At 45.4% G+C, this 22,137-nt stretch overlaps 1 protein-coding gene across 2 annotated transcripts in view; it reads left to right on the plus strand.

The window, feature by feature from the left end:
- Positions 1-448: 448 nt before the first annotated feature.
- Positions 449-22,137, plus strand: part of MAP3K15 (mitogen-activated protein kinase kinase kinase 15) — a 233,833-nt gene continuing 212,144 nt past the window's right edge. For both annotated transcript variants that reach the window (XM_077294642.1, XM_077294643.1), the window contains exon 1: positions 449-966. In XM_077294642.1, the coding sequence (XP_077150757.1) occupies positions 588-966 (379 nt within the window). In that variant the 5' untranslated portion in view covers positions 449-587. The remainder of the gene's footprint in view (positions 967-22,137) is intronic.

A 22,137-nucleotide genomic window follows, 5' to 3' on the forward strand; every position in this document is an offset into this window, starting at 1 on the left:
TTTCACTCTTGCAATATACAGGACACTGGATACTTTATAAGCAGTGCGGTTTACCTGCGGATTTAACAAAATCAGTGCGGAAAAATCACTTTCCGCAATGTGGACACATAGCCTCAGGACAGTGCTGGGACTGAAGATAAGTTCTTGTGAACGAGCCCTTGTAATGCGGCCATGGCAGAGCGGTGTATGCAAGATGCAGGCAGCAGGACCACGATACAAGTGTCCATAGACTGCGCCCACCCAGCTCTGCGGGCCCCTGACCGTCACCAAGGGGCTCCGTGAGAGAAGGAGGTGTCCTTCATGACATGGAGGAGGAGAAGGAGAGAGGACCCGCCCTGAGGTCGAGATGTGAGTCCGGACACTGATAACATCCCGCAGAGCAGAGCTCCCGGGACTGGCACCGTCCATCTCAGTGCCGGGCACAGCCGGCTCCTCCGCCCCCGGCACAGCCGGCTCCCAGTCCTCCGGGTGCTCTCCTCTCCCAGGCGGTATGTGACACAGGCATGGCCGGTGCCGTGCACAGTATGCGGGGGTACACTGCGCAGTGATCCCGGACTCCGCCACACTACTTTCCCTAGCACATCTCCATGTGGGGAGGGACGGAGGCAGCGGCCGGTAGCAGCATGGAGAGCAGCGGGCTGTTTCCTCCGGTGCCCACTCCCGGAGAGCAGGGGTTGTCAGGAGAGTCCCAGGGTAACCCCCAATGTGTGCCCCCCTCAGCCTGTGCCCCTCCGGAGCCGCCGTGTTCAGGTGAAGGTGCCCAGTGGCTGAGTAAGCAGAGGTCGCTGCGGGTCGTCTATGTGCTGAATGACAGCATGAAGTCAGCCATGGGAGGCAGCCCGGAATCTGGCGCCCTGCACTGCCTGCGCCGCGCCTGTGACGGTGAGGGGGCGCAACTCACCAGCGTCAACTTCGGCGAGCTGGACTTCGGGGAGACCGCGGTGCTGGACACCTTCTATGATGCAGGTGAGTGCAGAAGCCAGAAACTGCTTTATGGGACGTGCCAGGGGGTACACAGGACTGTGCCCAGGAGTGACGTGCCAGGGGGTGCACAGGACTGTGCCCAGGAGTGACGTGCCAGGGGGTGCACAGGACTGTGCCCAGGAGTGACGTGCCAGGGGGTACACAGGACTGTGCCCAGAAGTGACGAGCCAGGGGGTACACAGGACTGTACCCAGGAGTGACGTGTCGGGGGGTGCACAGGACTGTACCCAGGAGTGACGTGCCAGGGGGTACACAGGACTGTACCCAGGAGTGATGTGTGTGTGTGTGTGTGTGGGGGGGGGTGCACAGGACTGTACCCAGGAGTGACGTGCCAGGGGGTACACAGGACGGTACCCAGGAGTGACGTGCCAGGGGGTACACAGGACCGTACCCAGGAGTGACGTGCCAGGGGGTACACAGGACCGTACCCAGGAGTGACGTGCCAGGGGGTATACAGTACCGTACCCAGGAGTGACGTGCCAGGGGGTACACAGGACCGTACCCAGGAGTGACGTGCCAGGGGGTACATAAGACTGTACCCAGGAGTGATGTGTCGGGGGTGCACAGGAGTATACCCAGGAGTGATGTGCCGGAGAGTGCACAGGACTGTGCCCAGGAGTGATGTGCCGGGGGGGGGGGGGGGGGCTGCACAGGACTATACCCAGGAGTGATGTGACGGGGGGGTGCACAGGACTGTGCCCAGGGGTGAAGTGCTGGGGGGTGCACAGGACTGTGCCCAGGGGTGATGTGCCGGGGGGGGGGGGGGAGTACACAGGACTGTGCCCAGGAGTGATGTGTCGGGGGGGGGGAGTACACAGGACTGTGCCCAGGAGTGATGTGTCGGGGGGGGGGGCGGGGCAGGGGGTGCACAGGACTATACCCAGGAGTGATGTGATGGGGGGGTGCACAGGACTGCGCCCAGGGGTGAAGTGCTGGGGGGTGCACAGGACTGTGCCCAGGAGTGATGTGACGGGGGGGTGCACAGGACGGTGCATTAGTGCTGATGTGATGCCTGGGTGCTCAGTACAAGGGTAAAATGATGAATGTTTTTCTTTGTGTAATGAAGTTCTGCGATATTGTTTTTACTGTTCCTTTGTGGCGTCAGTATCTCTTCTTGATGTAATAAGTAGGAGCGTTGGTTCCTTACCACTTCTGTCCGTAGCCATGTGATGGACACAGTCATGCAGGGTTCACACACAGCGTGGGAAATCTGTGGGGTAGAGACTTGCTGTAATAGGATGTTATGGGTTATTCCCACGGTTACCACAAAATCCTCATAAAATGGGCAAAATCATACAATTTGCTCTTGTGCCCAATTCTGCTGGACTAATCCATGTGAATATACCCCCAGTGTATGAGCTGTGCACAGGGGTCCGTCACACAAACCACTGGTGTCTGCAATCGTGAACAAATTCTAAGAAAGTATACTGGAAAATTGTATTTCTCTTCATCAGCCGGAGGGCCACTAACAGCGGCCCATGTGTGGTGTGTACTGGGGCTTATCAGGTCTCAGCCATCACAGCTACCTTACAGTATATAGCAACCGATCAGAGCTCAGCTTTCATGTTACCAGATGGGCGTAAGGCCTGAATCTGGCCCATTGTGTTGTGTCATGTGCGAGTCTGCCCAGCAGCCATATTGTTATGGTAGAGGCTTCTATACACACAGGCTCATTCACAGAAACACACCGCTCTGCTTCTCAAATGCTAGGCCGACGCTGCAGACATCCAGGAGAGGATTAGGGGAAGGCTGAGGAAAGTGAAACAAAGATGACCCTACCAGGCATCAGCAAAACAGCAGGGCGATGTGTATGAGCCACCCACTGTAGACATGCTGATGATTTGAAAATAATGAAATAAAATTAAAAATATCCTGATTTATTCTGCATTGAGTAAAATTGCCACATGCAAAATCCCCATCCTTACACTCCTTAGCTGCTGTCAATGAGGTTATGAATACGGTAGTTGTCTGACGATTGTTCTGCCATGCTGAATGAACTTGGGCCAATCATCAAGGTCCTCTACTGGCAACTTCCTTTACAACTGCCCACCAATGATCTCCCAGATGTGCTCCATGGGAGACATTTAGGCCACACAGGCTGCTCACAGTAGCACGAGCAACATGAGGCCTAGTATTACTGTGTTGTAAAATGGCTGCTGCGACACTTTGGAGAAATGTCTATACCACTCGTACCATGACCAAATCAATGTAACACTGCGCTGTTAAGAGTACCTGAAATGAAGTCTAAATTAGGGAGTATGACCGATGTGATATTCCCTTGTGAGGGCTGCTTCATGTGAATGTTTACGTGGTCTTCAGACCAATTTCTGGCTATCATTGTGTCCCTGACAAAAAGAGGACTGATCACTGAAGAGGATAGACCGCCATTCCAGCCTTCTTTGCTGTCTTGTTCTGTACCATGAATGTCTGTGATATCATTGATGTGAGGTAAATGGACGCCTGTAACAGGACTTCAGGCTTGTAGGCCAATGTCATGCAAACGCCTTCTAATGGTGTGGGGTGGCATAATGATTGGTAGCCGGACCTTTCCAGTCTTCGTTCTAGGTACACCAGCTGCTTAGCTAACTAGACTTTTTGGCTTGGAGGATTTGGGAAGCGATTCATGTGCTCTTGCTTTATGAGGGCTCATTGTGTACTCTAATCTTAGGCATTTTTTTGAAGCGTTCACAGAAGAAAACCAAATTATAGTTTGTTCTCTGAAGTGCTCCTGGATGACACTGTATTTGTAAATCAGATGAAATAATAGTTCAGAATTACAACACACTGGGTACTGAAAGCTGCTGATTGTCCCAGGCTCTTGTGGAAATTGTTGCCACCCCCTACAGAGACCAGATAAAGGTCCGAGTATGAAGGCCCCATACACATTAGACTAGTGTCTTCTGAACCTACTGATATCGACGGGTTTGGCTTGGCAGTTGAATGTGTATGGGGGCCCTTGACTCTCCCCCAGAGATGATGTTGGGAGAGAGAAGGATATGGTATGTCCCATTTTGAAGTACTTTTGCTTCCTGAGATAAGTCACCGCCGGAGATGTCTGTCAGTGACTTTCTCATAACCCACATAGGAGCACTTGGCAGAGCGAGCGTTCTGGTGTATGGGAGATGGCTGCTATCCAAACGATCAGCCAAACCATCGTTCAGCCAACAATTATCTAAAGTGTAGGGGGCTTTACATCCAGACATACTGGTGTCCAGTGAACAGTAAAAAGGTAGTTTAGATTATGCCCGCCCTTACCAGATATATGGAGGTCTCTTTACTTGGAGCCTCGCCACCATTAATGGGAGAGAAGTTGCAGTATGTTTGATCATGTATGTCTTAATTTGGATCAGGGATTTATGGCGTCCAAGATGTTTCACTAAAAATATTCAGCATTTTTATAATATCTGCAGTTGTAATCATAGTATTCAGTTTAATTAATATTTAATCAGGATGTGTGTACAAGTGCAGAGGTTGTACAGGGATCGGCTTGTAGTAGTCTGGACTGTAGCCATGCTGGCACTGTTTAGCACCGCCAACATTCTCTGCAGTGGTTATTGGCAGGGAACGGTTCCTCGGTGTAATTTGGTTCGGACTCGTTGGGTCCCAGCTATACTCCTGATCTTGCTGCTGAGCACGTTCTCCTTGTGAGACCTAAACATCCACTCTTCTATATATTTTTATGTCCTGCATGTAAAAGGCTTTTGTTGTGAGAGATCATCAGGGATAATGAATATGTGGGCAGTAGAGTTTTGTGCTTTCGTGTCCGGCGTCACTTCTATTTCGAGCCTCCGGCTTCCTGGGCACCTCTAGCGTTCACTAGGACCTGCATGGTCATGATGTCTCACGGTCTAATATGTCAAGAGATGCCAAGAATGCCGGCCAAAAAAGTGAAAACAGGACTGGTCCAACTGCTTTGGAGGACCGGACTAGATGGCAGACGAGAGCAATGTGAAGCTTTTTGCTCAACTTTAGTAGGAAGCAAAGGAGCCTCAATCAATATTGCAGAGGAAATTAAAAGGTTAAACTGCTGTTACAACGAGTAGGTACCCTATTATATAACTCTCTGAATCTTTTTCCTATGCTTCTTTAGTCTTTCAGACATTTTTACTTCTGAGTCTGTTAAATGATGGTATATGTCCCTCTATGACTTGTGTTACAGACTGAGTATATGCAAATATGGAGGAGAGTGAAAAGCCAGAAGATATCTTCACCCTCCTGGGGCGGAGGCTCACAATCTAATTTCTAGATATACAGAGATCATTGGAGGATTAATCACACAGCAGCAGATCGCTATTTAAAGGGTTTCTCAGGTGACAATAAGTTAACACCTTTCCATTTACGCTCCACATGGCTGTTGGAAAAAGTCAAGCACAGCACTTGTCCACCCCATAGAGAAGAAATAGCTGGGCGGTCGAGCATGCACACTTCCACTTCATGCTAATGGGGATAAAAGTACCCCCTATAGTCAATCGCTAGGGTCCCTTGGACTCTCACCCGTCAGTACAATATCACCTTTACAGTGGATAGGTGATAACTTACACCAGAGAACCCCAATAAAGTACCTGTGTCAATACTTTGGTGGCAATTGATTAGGTTTTCGTGCTACAAAAGAGATGTATGGCTGATATTTTGGTGCTCAAAACTTTGACTCGTGTCATCTGTACACCAGTCCTGTATTTTTGTATAGATTGAATGGGCCAAGTAGAAGGTAGAGTAAAATATAGCAGATATCTTCTGACTCATAAATGGTGTAAATTCCCCCCAAATTCATTAAGAAACATGCTCCTCTAAGTGCCCATTCACTTGTCCATAGAACAGGTGCCCAGTATCGTCTATGGATATGTTCACATGGCCGCTCCTTTTTGCAGACTATCAGTCCACAAATAGAGACAGTGGCATGTCCTTTCTCTGATGTGTTGAATTATAGTGCTTTCCATTTTCACTGTCTAATTGGTAGAATCTTGGTAACTTTCAGGTTTTTTTTGTTTGCATTCAATATTCATGGATGCAAAGCTGATGACAAAAACAAAACAGAAAAGAAATTGAGATGACCCCATCATATCAGAATTTTGCATATAGGAAGCATGAAATGGTGAAGAAAAAAGATGCATACACAGAATGCAATAACACAATAAGATTAAAAACGTAAAATATATAACATGGTACATTACAATGTCTGAGTATGGCCATGACAGACACACATTTTTTTTTTTTTAGCTAGTAGACAGTAGTAGTACAAAAGTAGAGGTTGACATGTGGCCACCTTTTCCAGTTTGCAATATACCGGTAGATGAAAAACATAAATATGATGTACACACAATATTTATTATATCCACAATGAAAATGTGTACAATAATATTAATAAAGAACCAGAGTGCACTAAATGGCAAACATACAAAAACTAAATAGACCACAAGATAAAGTGCAATAACCATCGAGCAAAGATAATCTAGCCTCATAAAAGTCAGACATAGCTAAAGACAGGGCATAGAGGGCTGCAGCCCCACATGTATCACCACCTACATTGGCTTCATCAGGGGATACATGATGGTAAAAACAGAGGAGTGCATTAAAAATGGATGCAAAGTGGTTAAAGTACACTTTAATTACAGAGGGAAAATTTAGTTTATTACTGAATTTTCACATTTGACTGTTTCAGTTTTAAAATCAAGATGGATAGAAAATGGACTGTCAGCAGCCTTTATTGCAGATAATCATTTTTAGGGTATGGAGTCTGGGGCATTCACCATTATCTGACATCTACCTCCTTTCTAAAGCCAATGGTCAGAGGATGAAATGGAAAACATGGGTATACTATGTACAACCCTTTTCCAACAAATGTCTTGTGTCTTCTGTCAATGTCAGCAAATCTCTCATTGAAACCAAACAAATAATTCAGCTTGAGAGCTACAAGGACAGACCAGTTTCTAATGCAAATTCTTTAGCTGCTATTGATCAAAGCCCATGCTGCTCTTCTTCTGTAGCAACAGCCCATAAATCCACTACAAATGTCACATGAAGTATGTGCCAAAATAGCAATGCTGCACGCCATGTACACTATTACTTAGTGACTCCAGCAGATTGTCATTTGTGTGACCGAAGAGCGCAGAGGTGACACATTACACTGTTTTACATGATGTAGGATTATGATATCATTGTTACAATTGCTCCAATGAAGACTTATAGCAGACACCTGCCGCTGGGTGTGAAGGACATTGCATCATTTCTTTCAGCAATGTTGTTTTTCAGGTTTTTCCCTTTATTAGCATATACAATCTGGAAGACAATGAAATGTACCGTATATTCTCTTTTACGACAGTCATTACATTGGACTGAGGTGTAAATATGATTGTAACTTACAGTGAAATCTGTAGGAGATGACCACCCAAAAATGCAACAAGAATGTTTTCTGTATGTGATTATTATATCATAGGACTCAAGTACCTGATTCCTCTGGATATACATCAATATTATTCAATATGCTGAAATGGGGTTCTAGCTTGTAGCTATCACTTGCTCAGTCTGGGCTAGGCGATCAAAATGGTTTGGAAAAGTATAGCTAAAAACGGGACTTGTTTACATTGAATGTGAATCTGGGCCGATTGACCTGTTGTGTGCTGCAGTTAGCTGAGTTTTGTTTTGTTTGTATCTTTTAACAAGGTTTTTATGCAGTTTGTTACAATTTCAGACACACATTATCACAGATTTTTCCTGTGGGTGCTTTAACTAAAGGGCTCAGTCTGAGCTTGGTGAACTAAGTAGTTTGGGAATTAAATGCAGTTAAAAAAATAGGAAATAGGAAGAGGTTTAACACCATGAGCAAAGAACATTTTAATCAATAGTTGTTCCTGTGCTAAGATAATTTTATAAATGTGCCCCTACTGTGTAATGGCCGTGTCTGACCGTACAGGGACATGGTCTGACCATACCACAGCTCCCGGGCAGGAGAGGAAGGAAAAGAGTATACAGACAGGAGAGTGACAACAAGGGAGAATAGCTGCGACAGGGCTACCTCCCTGATAGAGCACAGATACCGGTAACCGGAAGACCGAGGTTGTGTCATACTCTAGGAGGCACAGCGGAAACCGGTAGGACAGCTGGACTACACGTAGCCTGTCTGCCCTAACACCCAGGAGACACAGTGACACATAGAGCCTGGGTCATGATAGAGACCCTGTAAAAAGGCTCGAGTCACCTGTCATACGGGTTTGTGTCCTTCACTAAAGGACAGAGATAACTGAGATGACCTTGCGAAGAAGCCATAGGCAGTAAGGGACTACAACAACACAGCGCTAGAAGGAAGGCTTTTAACTCCACCTGGTAAAGCTGGACTCAGAACTCGCTTCCAAGCTGGCCGGACCCTGCCTGCCCTGTGCTCTGGTGCCCTGGACTGTGGCTGCCTGCTACCATCAGTAAACCAGGTAAAAAGACTGCACAACTGCGTCCTTCGTCCTTTACTGCACCACTCACCATCTTCCATCTATTCACCGGGAGCCCTGGGATATACTTGAACTGTGGGAAGTTGTACAATCTGGCTGCCATAACATCACCCCAGAGGACCCCTTTGGGCAGCGTTAGTCATCCCTGACCGAATACCACAGGTGGCGTCGCAAACTTTCTTTCTTTATTTTGAAAACCCTTTTAACCCCTTCCCGACATTTGACGTACTATCCCGTCGAGGTGGGGTGGGCCCATATGACCGCCGACGGGATAGTACGTCATACGCGATCGGCCGCGCTCACGGGGGGAGCGCGGCCGATCGCGGCCGGGTGTCAGCTGCATATCGCAGCTGACATCCGGCACTATGTGCCAGGAGCGGTCACGGACCGCCCCCGGCACATTAACCCCCGGCACACCGCGATCAAACATGATCGCGATGTGCCGGCGGTGCAGGGAAGCATCGCGCAGGGAGGGGGCTCCCTGCGGGCTTCCCTGAGACCCCCGGAGCAACGCGATGTGATCGTGTTGCTGCGAGGGTCTTACCTCCCTCCCTGCCTGCTCCAGACCCGGATCCAAGATGGCCGCGGATCCGGGTCCTGCAGGGAGGGAGGTGGCTTCACAGAAGCCTGCTCAGAGCAGGCACTGTGAAGCAGCTCGCACTTCTCGCAGATCGGTGATCTGTCAGAGTGCTATGCAAACTGGCAGATCACCGATCTGTATTGTCCCCCCCTGGGGCAAAGTAAAAAAGTAAAAAAAAAAATTTCCAAATGTGTAAAAAAAAAATAAAAAAAAATATTCCAAAATAATGAAAAAAAAAAAAATATATATTATTCCCATAAATACATTTCTTTATCTAAATATAAAAAAAAAACAATAAAAGTACACATATTTAGTATCGCCGCGTCCGTAACGACCCGACCTATAAAACTGGCCCACTAGTTAACCCCTTCAGTAAACACCGTAAGAAAAAAAAAAAAAAAAACGAGGCAAAAAACAACGCTTCATTATCATACCGCCGAACAAAAAGTGGAATAACACGCGATCAAAAAGACAGATATAAATAACCATGGTACCGCTGAAAGCGTCATCTTGTCCCGCAAATAACGAGCCGCCATACAGCATGATCAGCAAAAAAATAAAAAAGTTATAGTCCTGAGAATAAAGCGATGCAAAAATAATTATTTTTTCAATAAAATAGTTTTTATCGTATAAAAGCGCCAAAACATAAAAAAATGAGATAAATGAGGTATCGCTGTAATCGTACTGACCCGAAGAATAAAACTGCTTTATCAATTTTACCAAACGCGGAACGGTATAAACGCCTCCCCCAAAAGAAATTCATGAATAGCTGGTTTTTGGTCATTCTGCCTCACAAAAATCGGAATAAAAAGCGATCAAAAAATGTGACGTGCCCAAAAATGTTACCAATAAAAACGTCAACTCGTCCCGCAAAAAACAAGACCTCACATGACTGTGGACCAAAATATGGAAAATTTATAGCTCTCTAAATGTGGTAACGCAAAAAATATTTTTTGCAATAAAAAGCGTCTTTCAGTGTGTGACGGCTGCCAATCATAAAAATCCGCTAAAAAACCCGCTATAAAAGTAAATCAAACACCCCTTCATCACCCCCTTAGTTAGGGAAAAATAAAAAAAAAGTATTTATTTCCATTTTCCCATTAGGGCTAGGGTTGGGGCTAGGGTTAAGGCTACAGTTAGGGTTGGGGCTAAAGTTAGGGTTAGGGTTTGGATTACATTTACGGTTGGGAATAGGGTTGGGATTAGGGTTAGGGGTGTGTCAGGGTTAGAGGTGTGGTTAGGGTTACTGTTGGGATTAGGGTTAGGGGTGTGTTTGGATTAGGGTTTAAGTTATAATTGGGGGGTTTCCACTGTTTCGGCACATCAGGGGTTCAAAGTTCTTACAACACATCTAGATAAGTTCCTTGGGGGGTCTAGTTTCCAAAATGGGGTCACTTGTGTGGGGCTTCTACTGTTTAGGTACATTAGGGGCTCTGCAAACGCAATGTGACGCCTGCAGACCATTCCATCTTAGTCTGCATTCCAAATGGCGCTCCTTCCCTTCTGAGCTCTGTCATGCGCCCAAACAGTGGTTCCCCCCCACATATGGGGTATCAGCATACTCAGGACAAATTGGACAACAACTTTTGAGGTCCAATTTATCCTGATACCCTTGTGAAAATACAAAACTGGGGGCTAAAAAATCATTTTTGTGAAAAAAAAAAAAGAATTTTTATTTTTACGGCTCTGCATTATAAACTTCTGTGAAGCCCTTGGTGGGTCAAAGCGCTCACCACACATCTAGATAAGTTCCTTAGGCTGTCTACTTTCCAACATGGTGTCACTTGTGGGGGGTTTCTACTGTTTAGATACATTAGGGGCTCTGCAAACTCAATGTGACGCCTGCAGACCATTCCATCTAAGTCTGCATTCCAAATGGCGCTCCTTCACTTCCGAGCCCTTCCATGCGTCCAAACGGTGGTTCCCCCCCATATATGGGGTATCAGCGCACTCAGGACAAATTGGACAACAACATTTGGGGTCCAATTTCTCCTGTTACCCTCGGGAAAATACAAAACTGGGGGCTAAAAAATAATTTTTGTGAGAAAAAATTTTTGTTTTATTTTTACGGCTCTGCATTATTAACTTCTGTGAAGCCCTTGGTGGGTCAAAGCGCTCAAAACACATCTAGATAAGTTCCTTAGGGGGTCTACTTTCCAAAATGGTGTCACTTGTGGGGGGTTTCAATGTTTAGGCACATCAGTGGCTCTCCAAACGCAACATGGCGTCCCATCTCAATTCCTGTCAATTTTGCATTGAAAAGTCAAACGGTGCTACTTCCTTTCCGAGCTCTCCCATGCGCCCAAACAGTGGTTTACCCCCACATATGGGGTATCAGCGTACTCAGGACAAATTGTACAACAACTTTTGGGGTCCAATTTCTCCTGCTACCCTTGGAAAAATACAAAACTGGGGGCTAAAAAATCATTTTTGTGAAAAAAAAAAAAGAATTTTTATTTTCACGGCTCTGCGTTATAAACTGTAGTGAAACACTTGGGGGTTCAAAGTGCTCACCACACATCTAGATAAGTTCCTTGGGGGGTCTAGTTTCCAATATGGGGTCACTTGTGGGGGGTTTGTACTGTTTGGGTACATCAGGGGCTCTGCAAATGCAACGTGACGCCTGCAGACCAATCCATTTAAGTCTGCATTCCAAATGGCGCTCCTTCCCTTCTGAGCTCTGTCATGCGCCCAAACAGTGGTTCCCCCCCACATATGGGGTATCAGCATACTCAGGACAAATTGGACAACAACTTTTGAGGTCCAATTTATCCTGATACCCTTGTGAAAATACAAAACTGGGGGCTAAAAAATCATTTTTGTGAAAAAAAAAAAAGAATTTTTATTTTTACGGCTCTGCATTATAAACTTCTGTGAAGCACTTGTTGGGTCAAAGTGCTCACCACACATCTAGATAAGTTCCTTAGGGGGTCTACTTTCCAAAATGGTGTCACTTGTGTGGGGTTTCAATGTTTAGGCACATCAGGGGCTCTGCAAACGCAACATGGCATCCCATCTTAATTCCAGTCAATTTTGCATTGAAAAGTAAAATAGCGCTCCTTCCCTTCCGAGCTCTGCTATGCGCCCAAACAGTGGTTTACCCCCACATATGGGGTATCGTCATACTCAGGACAAATTGCACAACAACTTTTGTGGTCTAATTTCTTCTCTTACCCTTGGGGAAATAAAAAAATGGGGGCGAAAAGATCATTTTTGTGAAAAAATATGATTTTTTATTTTTACGGCTCTGCATTATAAACTTCTGTGAAGCACTTGTTGGGTCAAAGTGCTCACCACACATCTAGATAAGTTCCTTAGGGGGTCTACTTTCCAAAATGGTGTCACTTGTGGGGGGTTTCAATGTTTAGGCACATCAGGGGCTCTCCAAATGCAACATGGCATCCCATCTCAATTCCAGTCAATTTTGCATTGAAAAGTCAAATGGCGCTCCTTCCCTTCCGAGCTCTGCCCTGCGCCCAAACAATGGTTTACACCCACATATGGGGTATCAGCGTACTCAGGACAAATTGCACAACCATTTTGTGAGGTCCAATTTCTTCTCTTACCCTTGGGAAAATAAAAAATTGGGGGCGAAAAGATCATTTTTGTGAAAAAATATGTTTTTTTTATTTTTACCGCTCTGCATTATAAACTTCTGTGAAGCACTTGTTGGGTCAAAGTGCTCACCACACATCTAGATAAGTTCCTTAGGGGGTCTACTTTCCAAAATGGTGTTACTTGTGGGGGGTTTCAATGTTTAGGCACATCAGGGGCTCTCCAAATGCAACTTGGCGTCCCATCTCAATTCCAGTCAATTTTGCATTGAAAAGTCAAATGGCGCTCCTTTCCTTCCGAGCTCTGCCATGCGCCCAAACAGTGGATTACCCCCACATATGGGGTATCAGCGTACTCAGGACAAATTGTACGACAAATTTTGGGGTCTATTTTCTCCTGTTACCCTTGGTAAAATAAAACAAATTGGATCTGAAATAAATTTTGTGTGAAAAAAAGTTAAATGTTCATTTTTATTTAAACATTCCAAAAATTCCTGTGAAACACCTGAAGGGTTAATAAACTTCTTGAAAGTGGTTTTGAGTACCTTGAGGGGTGCAGTTTTTAGAATGGTGTCACACTTGGGTATTTTCTATCATATAGACCCCTCAAAATGACTTCAAATGAGATGTGGTCCCTAAAAAAAAATGGTGTTGTAAAAATGAGAAATTGCTGGTCAACTTTTAACCCTTATAACTCCGTCACAAAAAAAAATTTTGGTTCCAAAATTGTGCTGATGTAAAGTAGACATGTGGGAAATGTTACTTATTAAGTATTTTGCGTGACATATGTCTGTGATTTAAGGGCATAAAAATTAAAAGTTGGAAAATTGCGAAATTTTCAAAATTTTCGCCAAATATTCGTTTTTTTCACAAATAAACGCAAGTTATATCGAAGAAATTTTACCACTATCATGAAGTACAATATGTCACGAGAAAACAATGTCAGAATCGCCAAGATCCGTTGAAGCGTTCCAGAGTTATAACCTCATAAAGGGACAGTGGTCAGAATTGTAAAAATTGGCCCGGTCATTAACGTGCAAACCACCCTTGGTGGTGAAGGGGTTAAAAAGACTTTCCCTTTAACATGGGCGCCCAGGGCCATGGACCGAGTCGCTGCCGCCGTGACACATCCCTTTGAGTACCGGACCCGGTGCCGAGTACCCCACTGCCCTGACAGGCGGCTCAGAAGCAGATAAATATCCACATTTTGGCAAATGCTAATTTTTGTAAAATTCAATTATAATTCAATTCGACTTGCATAAATTCTCTCATCACTTGTCTGCACATATCTTCTTCTCAGTTGGCAGTATGACGGCCTCCATAGCTGCCATCTATTCAATCACAACTTACCGTATTTTGCGGATTATAACATACATTGGATTATAAGATGCACCCTAGATTTTGAGGAGAAAAATAAGAAAAAAACCTTTTTTTTTTTAATAAAATGTTTGTGCTTCTTATAATCCATGCATCTTATTGCTTACCGGGGGTGGTGGCTGTGGTGGAGCAGGGTCCCAGGGTCGCTGCTGGAGAAGGCAGAAGAGGAGTGTTGCTGCCGGCCGCAAGCTGGGATGAGGGGGTGTTCGCATGTGCGCCGGTGTTCAGTGGTGTGGGGGCTCTTGCGACATTTTGTAAAAGCCCGGAGCCCCCGCACTTACATGGTTTATAAATGTGGTGGACTCCGGGAAAATGTCTGCCCGGGGTGGCGGCGCGTGCGCAGATGGAGATCTCGGCACCAAGATCTCAGGAGATGAGATCTCAGAATATGTGCTGTTATTATCGTTTATGTTGGTAATATGGTCCACATTTCTTTTTTGAGTTTTCTAAGTGTACAAGCAATATAACGTACTTTGCAGGTGCCACACTCAATGCAATAGACAATGTGGTCAGAATCACAATTGATAAAGGAATTGATAGTGTGTATTGTGCCATGTGGAAGAGAGAAGGTTTTTTTCTTATTGTTGTCAAATTAACAGACATTGCATCTAGCGTTGGCTCATTTGTAAAAACCTTTTAGGTTTTTTTTTTTACCAATAACTAGATGGTCGTACTGGATGAAAACTCCATCTGCCCCCTCCATTCCTCACCAGTCAGATTGCTCAGCTAAAACCTTGCTTTTACTGGAGGCTTCTTGTCAAGTGCTGAACACAGATGAGCAGAAGAGGAGGATGTAATTATTGTAATGTACACAAACGGCTGACGAAGCCGATGCGAAACGCGCGTTGGGGCAACGGTGTGGATCCCCAACTGACGCTGGCATCTGGGTAAGAACCTGGAGGTTATCTACTATGTACATATTATGTTTGAGCCTGTGTACAGGGCTCATGTGAGTGCATATATTACCCGGTTACCATACCCCAGGGAAATGTACCTATATATAGTTGCATTATGCACTTTATGATATGCAGTGGGCGTCTAGTTGTTTCCACACCAGTTTTTGGTCTGTGCTACCCGGCTCTCTTTAGCTGAATGAGTCTGTAAACTACATGTTTGTTTGAATTTTATGTATTGACTTTTTTGACTTCATAAACTTACTATTTAATTAGTTGATGGACATGTACTCCATTTTTTTCTGTTATATCTAATTGCTTGGAGTGTCCTGGTACATGTTATTGGTACCTATTTCTCCTCCACGTGCTCCTTCCAGTGTGTTTTGGAGCATGGTGGTTCATTTGACTAATATACCCTCCATTCTGGGCTTATTTTTCCACGTAGTATATTGCCCAGCCACGTAGTATATTGCCCAGTCACGTAGTATATTGCCCAGTCACGTAGTATATTGCCCAGTCACGTAGTATATTGCCCAGTCACGTAGTATATTGCCCAGCCACGTAGTACATTGCCCAGGCACGTAGTACATTGTCCAGGCACGTAGTATATTGCCCAGCGACGTAGTATATTGCCCAGCGACGTAGTATATTGCCCAGCGACGTAGTATATTGCCCAGCGACGTAGTTAAAAAATAAAAAATAAACATATACTCACCTTTCCGAGGGCCCCTTGTAGTCCACGGCAGCTTCCGGTCCCAGGGTTGGTGTGAGCGCAGGACCTGTGATGACGTCGCGGTCACATGACCGTGTAGCGGTCACATGACCGTGACGTCACGTCAGGTCCTTTCCGCGCAGGCGCGCGGGACTTGTGATGACGTCGCGGTCACATGACTGTGACGTCATGGCAGGTCCTTCTGTCATACCATCTTTGCCACCGCAACCTGCAGCGGACTACAGAGGGTGAGTATAGCAGGTTTTTTTTTTTTTATTTTTTTTTAACATTACATTGTGTACTATTGATGCCGCCTAGGCAGCGTCAATAGTACAAAGTTGGGGACACACAGGGTTAATAGCGGCGGTAACGGAGTGCGTTACCCGCGGCATAACGCGGTCCGTTACCGCCGGCATTAATCCTGTGTGAGCGGTGACCAGAGGGGTGTATGCGGGTGCTGGGCAGTGAGTGCGGGGAGTAAGGAGCGGCAATTTTTTTTCAGGACTGTGCGTGTTGCTGATTGGTCGCGGCAGCCATGACAGGCAGCTGGCGAGACCAATCAGCGAACGAATAACCGCGACAGACAGACAGACAGAAGGACAGACAGACGGAAGTACCCATAGACAATTATATAGTAGATTGTAAAAGGGGGATGTCCACTACTTTTATATTAATAACCTGTTCTAAAGGGTTATTTCCATCTTTAGAGGTTATCACGGCTTTCATAGATGGGTAATAACATCTAAGGATGGGAATATTTCAGGTCATTAAAATATGATTGAAGGCCTTTGTCCTGACTTCCTCTTACAGCGTGGGCATGATGAGAGTTGGACCTGGGCTGTTCCTCACTATACTCCGTCTACATCAGCCTCCGGCCGTGCTAATAACAGCTGATCGGAGGGGTTTGCTGGGTGTCGGACCCCCATGATCTTATGTTGATGATCGATCATCAATAACAGGGCTTGCTCACACTAGAGTATACATTGGACAAGGGAAATAAAGGTATTGCACTCGGACCGATGTTATTCAGTGAGGCAGATTTGTTTTTTGATTTTTTTTTTTTCTCAGCTGTATTCAGAATGAAAAGAAAATCACAGGTTGCTGCAATGTCACTCCGAAATCTGATGGGCGTGAGAGAATAATCGGATGCCATATGGACCATCAGTAAAGCATGCGATTTTTACCAATACATCACAGTTCTGTAATAGAGGAAACTGTAAACGGTCCTGGAAAAAAAACAAAAAACTGCTGAGTAAAGAAGCGGACAGCACACAGGTGACAAGTGAGAAATAAATCAGCCCACATTTCTGGATGAGAATGGAACTGATTTTTTTTTTTTTTTTTTTTATTATACTTTTTTTTTATACGCTAGTGTGAAAAATGCGTTTCATTCCTGGGAAAAGCAAAACACCTTAGACACAATTCTGTAAGCTTTATGAGTAGAATAATATGCTGAAATTCAGTCATATTGTTTAAATACACCTTCCTAAATAAAATCCCTGACAACTTCCCCCACCAATAACTTGTAGAATTGCATTAGGAGGGTGAGCTTCACGAAATGAAAATATTACATTGCATGAGAGCGTATAGTCTACACATATGGGTGTGGGTAAAAGTCATCTCCAGGAATTTTACTCTGTAACAATAGCCATTTATCTCCATGATCTGGAGACTGCATGGATTTTTTTTTTTCCATATATAATATCAACGGCTTTCACTGAAAGGCCTTAAATTCTAACTTATTAGTAACAGTATTTTATTAACGTAAAGTGATCCTGACAGCTGATACATTTGTGGGCAGCGAGTATCAGGCCTGGCTGTATAAACCCAGCCAGGTATCTGTGACTCTGAAATGCTGTCTGACTAGGCTACAGCCGCAGCGTTTGCGTCAGACGTACCTGGCTGAATTCATCCTGCCCATGCCTGATACATGTTGCCTATGATTGTGCATCGTTTATAGGTTCACTTTAAGGCCGGCGTCACACTGGCGAGGTTTACGGACGTATGAGCGCAGAAAATACACCCGTAAAATACGCATAACACACGGCCCAATGATTCTCTATGGCCCAGCTCCTATCAGCCGTATTTTACGGATCCGTATTATACGGTCTTCTACGGCCGTACAAAATCGCAGCATGCTGCGTTTGTCACCGTAATGTGCAAAAAAATCGCCAACGAAAGTCTATGGGGGCGAGAAAAATACGGATTACACACGGACCAGCAGTGTGATTTGCGAGAAATATGCAGCAGTGTTCTATAGAAAAATCAGGTGGTTTACCAGTATAATAAAATATTACAACACCCTGTGTCTTTATTTCATTAAAATACTTGTAAAAAATGTGTGTGTGTTTTATTAACCATTTCGTACTATTGGATTAATAATGGATAGGTGTCATAATTGACGCCTCTCCATTATTAATCTGGCTTAATGTCCCCTTACAATAGCAAGGTGACATTAACCCTTCATTACCCCATATCCCACCGCTACACGGGAGTGGGAGGAGAGTGGCCAAGTGCCAGAATAGGCGCATCTTCCAGATGTGCCTTTTCTGGGGTGGCTGGGGGCAGATGTTTGTAGCCAGGGGGGGGGGGGGGGGCAATAACCATGGACCCTCTCTAGGCTATTAATATCTGCCCTCAGTCACTGGCTTTACCACTCTGGTGGAGAAAATTGCACGGGAGCCCACGCCAATTTTTTCCACCATTTAACCCTTTATTTTACAAGCTAGAGTGCCCACATTTTGCACATACACACTACTAACATTAGTAGTGTGGAATATGCAAAAAAAAAAGGGGATATGAGATGGTTTACTGTATGTAAACCATGTCTCATCCTGTCGGGTTTGGGAAGGAGAAATAAAAAGCCGGCAATTGAATTACCGGCTTTTCACATATATGTGTCTCAATGACATTATATATATATATATATATATATATATATATATATATATATATATATATATATATATATATATATATATATATATATATATATATATATATATATATATATATATATATACATACATACATACAGTGGGGCAAAAAAGTATTTAGTCAGTCAGCAATAGTGCAAGTTCCACCACTTAAAAAGATGAGAGGCGTCTGTAATTTACATCATAGGTAGACCTCAACTATGGGAGACAAACTGAGAAAAAAAAATCCAGAAAATCACATTGTCTGTTTTTTAATCATTTTATTTGCATATTATGGTGGAAAATAAGTATTTGGTCAGAAACAAACAATCAAGATTTCTGGCTCTCACAGACCTGTAACTTCTTCTTTAAGAGTCTCCTCTTTCCTCCACTCATTACCTGTAGTAATGGCACCTGTTTAAACTTGTTATCAGTATAAAAAGACACCTGTGCACACCCTCAAACAGTCTGACTCCAAACTCCACTATGGTGAAGACCAAAGAGCTGTCAAAGGACACCAGAAACAAAATTGTAGCCCTGCACAGGCTGGGAAGACTGAATCTGCAATAGCCAACCAGCTTGGAGTGAAGAAATCAACAGTGGGAGCAATAATTAGAAAATGGAAGACATTCAAGACCACTGATAATCTCCCTCGATCTGGGGCTCCACGCAAAATCCCACCCCGTGGGGTCAGAATGATCACAAGAACGGTGAGCAAAAATCCCAGAACCACGCGGGGGGACCTAGTGAATGAACTGCAGAGAGCTGGGACCAATGTAACAAGGCCTACCATAAGTAACACACTACGCCACCATGGACTCAGATCCTGCAGTGCCAGACGTGTCCCACTGCTTAAGCCAGTACATGTCCGGGCCCGTCTGAAGTTTGCTAGAGAGCATTTGGATGATCCAGAGGAGGTTTGGGAGAATGTCCTATGGTCTGATGAAACCAAACTGGAACTGTTTGGTAGAAACACAACTTGTCGTGTTTGGAGGAAAAAGAATACTGAGTTGCATCCATCCAACACCATACCTACTGTAAAGCATGGTGGTGGAAACATCATGCTTTGGGGCTGTTTCTCTGCAAAGGGGCCAGGATGACTGATCCGGGTACATGAAAGAATGAATGGGGCCATGTATCGTGAGATTTTGAGTGCAAACCTCCTTCCATCAGCAAGGGCATTGAAGATGAAACGTGGCTGGGTCTTTCAACATGACAATGATCCAAAGCACACTGCCAGGGCAACGAAGGAGTGGCTTCGTAAGAAGCATTTCAAGGTCCTGGAGTGGCCTAGCCAGTCTCCAGATCTCAACCCTATAGAAAACCTTTGGAGGGAGTTGAAAGTCCGTGTTGCCAAGCGAAAAGCCAAAAACATCACTGCTCTAGAGGAGATCTGCATGGAGGAATGGGCCAACATACCAACAACAGTGTGTGGCAACCTTGTGAAGACTTACAGACAACGTTTGACCTCTGTCATTGCCAACAAAGGATATATTACAAAGTATTGAGATGAAATTTTGTTTCTGACCAAATACTTATTTTCCACCATAATATGCAAATAAAATGATAAAAAAACAGACAATGTGATTTTCTGGATTTTTTTTTCTCAGTTTGTCTCCCATAGTTGAGGTCTACCTATGATGTAATTTACAGACGCCTCTCATCTTTTTAAGTGGTGGAACTTGCACTATTGCTGACTGACTAAATACTTTTTTGCCCCACTGTATATATTGTAGCATGGCTAAAGGGTGTATAATCGACGGGAGGTATGTGCCACATAAGTGCCTTGTTGCTGTAATGTAGCTCGGAGTATTTCTTTGTTGTATATAAACATGTATATATATGTCTTACAGGACCTGTGGTGATGTCAGACCACATGGCTAATCATGTGATGGGTTACTGGGTGTGGTTAGCTTTATATAAGACAGGCTAATGCTTAACACAGGATATATATGTGTGGAGCTGCTAGCCTCCAGTGGATGTTCTTGGAAGCAGACAGGGCAGTTGTCTGCAGAGCTCTCTGTGCGGAGCAGCACAGAGGCTGAGGGAGCCTGAAGGACTGGACACTTTGTTTTCTTTTCCTGAACTAAAGGCCATTTATTTGCTGTTATCTTTCCATGTGGTTTGAGGTAATAAACCCTGAGAACTTTTAAAGAAACCTGCCTCCTGAGTGTCAGCCATCGCACCTGAGTGAGTGAAATCCCTACAATTGGTGGTAGACGTGCGGGCAGCGTTCCCAGCGGAGACGAAGAGTCTGTTATTGGATGTCCTGGGTCAAGTCTGTTGTAAGCCAGCAAGCATTGCCAGGGAAAATGGAGGATCTGCTGAAACACGTGCTCCAGTCGCAGCAAGAGACCAACAGGCTGTTGATGCAGCAGATACAACAGAGCCAGCAGCAGATACAACAGAGCCAGCAGGAGCAACGGCAGAGCCAGCAGGAGCAACGGCAGCAGATTCAACAGAACCAGCAGGAGCAACGGCAGCAGATGCAGCTTCTGGCAACCGCCATCCAGGGCAAGATGAGCGCCCCAACCCCAGGTCTGGCTGATGACACCCACGTCCGGAAGACGGTAAGACGCGCATTGCAGAAAATGACTCCCGGGGATGATGTTGAGGCCTTCCTGACAGTGTTTGAGAGGGTCGCTGAGAGGGAAAAACTTCCGCCAGAGCAGTGGGCAGAGGTACTGGCGCCATACCTGACGGGAGAACCCCAGAAGGCATATTATGATTTAACCTTGCAGGATGCCAAAGAGTATCACAAATTGAAAGTCGAGATTCTCGCACTTTTGGGGGTGACACTGACTGTCAGGGCACAGCAAGTTCACAGCTGGGCCTATCACCGGGACAAACCGCCTCGCTCTCAAATGTTTGATCTGTTGCACCTGGTCCAGAAATGGCTGCAGCCAGAGTCGTGTACACCTGCACAGATGGTGGAACGGGTGATGATGGATCGGTTTGTGCATTCCCTCCCGAGGTCCATACAGACTTGGGTTGCCCAGGGTGATCCCCAGAATGCCGTCGAGCTGATCGGACTAGTTGAGAGATACCAAGGGTTGGAAGGCTCCTCCGGGAGGCAACCCATGCCGTACTGGGGGTCCCAGAAGGGAGCTGAGTCCCAAAAAGGGGTGGCGCGTCCAAGGTCACAAAGGGCGGGGGAGGTGGTGCCCAAGGTCCCTACGGGTGATATTATTTGTTGGAGGTGCCACCGGCCAGGACATATAGCTGCCCGTTGTTCCCAGACCACTGAGCAGATGGACTGCAGCATGGGACGCCGTTGTTCATACTATGCGTATCCAGCCTGCAGTGTGAACTCTCCGCCCAACGAGGGACCTCAAGCGTGTCCAGTAAAGGTGAACGGTCGAGCTGTAACGGCACTGTTAGACTCGGGGAGCCTAGTGACCCTGGTGAGGGCCACTTTTCCTCTCCACCTGCTCCCGGGAAAGAAGGTTGGAGTGCGGTGCATACATGGTGATGCAAAGGACTACCCTTTGGCCAGGGTGGACATTGAAACGGCATGTGGCACTGAGTCCCACATAGTCAGCGTCGTGCAGGACTTGTTGCACCCTATAATTATTGGCCGGGATTTCTGTTTGTTTTGGGATTTGTGGGGAAAAGGTTCTGAGCTCCCTAGCTAGAGTAAGGAACCAATGAACCCTGGAAGGGTGTCGCCACACCCAGAGTCA

Source organism: Ranitomeya variabilis, chromosome 3, assembly GCF_051348905.1.
Source record: "Ranitomeya variabilis isolate aRanVar5 chromosome 3, aRanVar5.hap1, whole genome shotgun sequence".
Lineage (NCBI taxonomy): Eukaryota > Metazoa > Chordata > Amphibia > Anura > Dendrobatidae > Ranitomeya > Ranitomeya variabilis.